Below are 667 nucleotides of genomic sequence, written 5' to 3'. Positions count from 1 at the left end.
CAAGGCTGCCTACCCCGGTAAAAGTAGTGCCCTTCTCCCTGATCTCAGAACATTGGAAGGTATACATATAAAAGATGGTGATTTTCCTGATCTATGGCTATCACAGTAATGAAGCCAGGGGACCGGGATAAGAGTCAGCCAACTAGCTTGTTTAGAAAAAGATCTCAGCAAAACCAACCTCCACCACCCCCCCTTTCTCCATGTTAGTCTGCACCCCACCCTCCCTTCCTTGTTATCACATGACCCACAGTAAGAGTCAGCTGACGTGACACCATTTCCTGCCACACGATTGACGTTGGGCTCTATCTCCTCTTCCCGGTCTTCGTCATCTCCGGTGTCTTCTGTGGCTCATCGCTTTTGGCAGGAGTGTGACCGGGCAGGATCCGCTGGTGATATCTGTACAGAGCATTGATCGGCCCTCGCCTCCTGCCCACCATGTCCGAGTTCGATGTGTTCGGGAACGGAGTGTCCACCGAAGAGGACCCAGCCGCCGCCTTCCTGGCCCAGCAGGAGAGTGAGATCGCCGGCATCGAGAATGACGACGGCTTCAGTATCCTGGACAGCGGGGAGGTGCCAATCTCCATGCACGACGGGGATGTGGGTGAGTGCGGGGGATAGGGATGACAGCCCGTGTCACTGTGGGGCCGCCTCCCCTGCATTGGGGGGG

General features: G+C 56.1%; 1 protein-coding gene across 7 annotated transcripts in view; it reads left to right on the top strand.

The window, feature by feature from the left end:
* The first annotated feature begins 275 nt into the window (after positions 1-275).
* The window catches only part of CLTA (clathrin light chain A), a 32,544-nt gene continuing 32,152 nt past the window's right edge, over positions 276-667 (top strand). For 4 of the 7 annotated variants that reach the window (XM_018552436.1, XM_018552435.1, XM_018552441.1 and 1 more), the window contains exon 1: positions 277-601. In XM_018552436.1, the coding sequence (XP_018407938.1) occupies positions 436-601 (166 nt within the window). In that variant the 5' untranslated portion in view covers positions 277-435. Of the gene's footprint in view, positions 606-667 lie in introns of all 7 variants that reach the window. The other 3 variants (XM_018552437.1, XM_018552439.1, XM_018552438.1) reach the window with 3 other exon arrangements.

The sequence above is a fragment of the Nanorana parkeri genome, unplaced genomic scaffold (assembly GCF_000935625.1).
Source record: "Nanorana parkeri isolate BGI_ZX_2015 unplaced genomic scaffold, ASM93562v1 scaffold88, whole genome shotgun sequence".
NCBI lineage: Eukaryota > Metazoa > Chordata > Amphibia > Anura > Dicroglossidae > Nanorana > Nanorana parkeri.
Note: the sequence above shows the minus strand (reverse complement) of the source record. Positions and strands in the feature narration are given on the sequence as shown.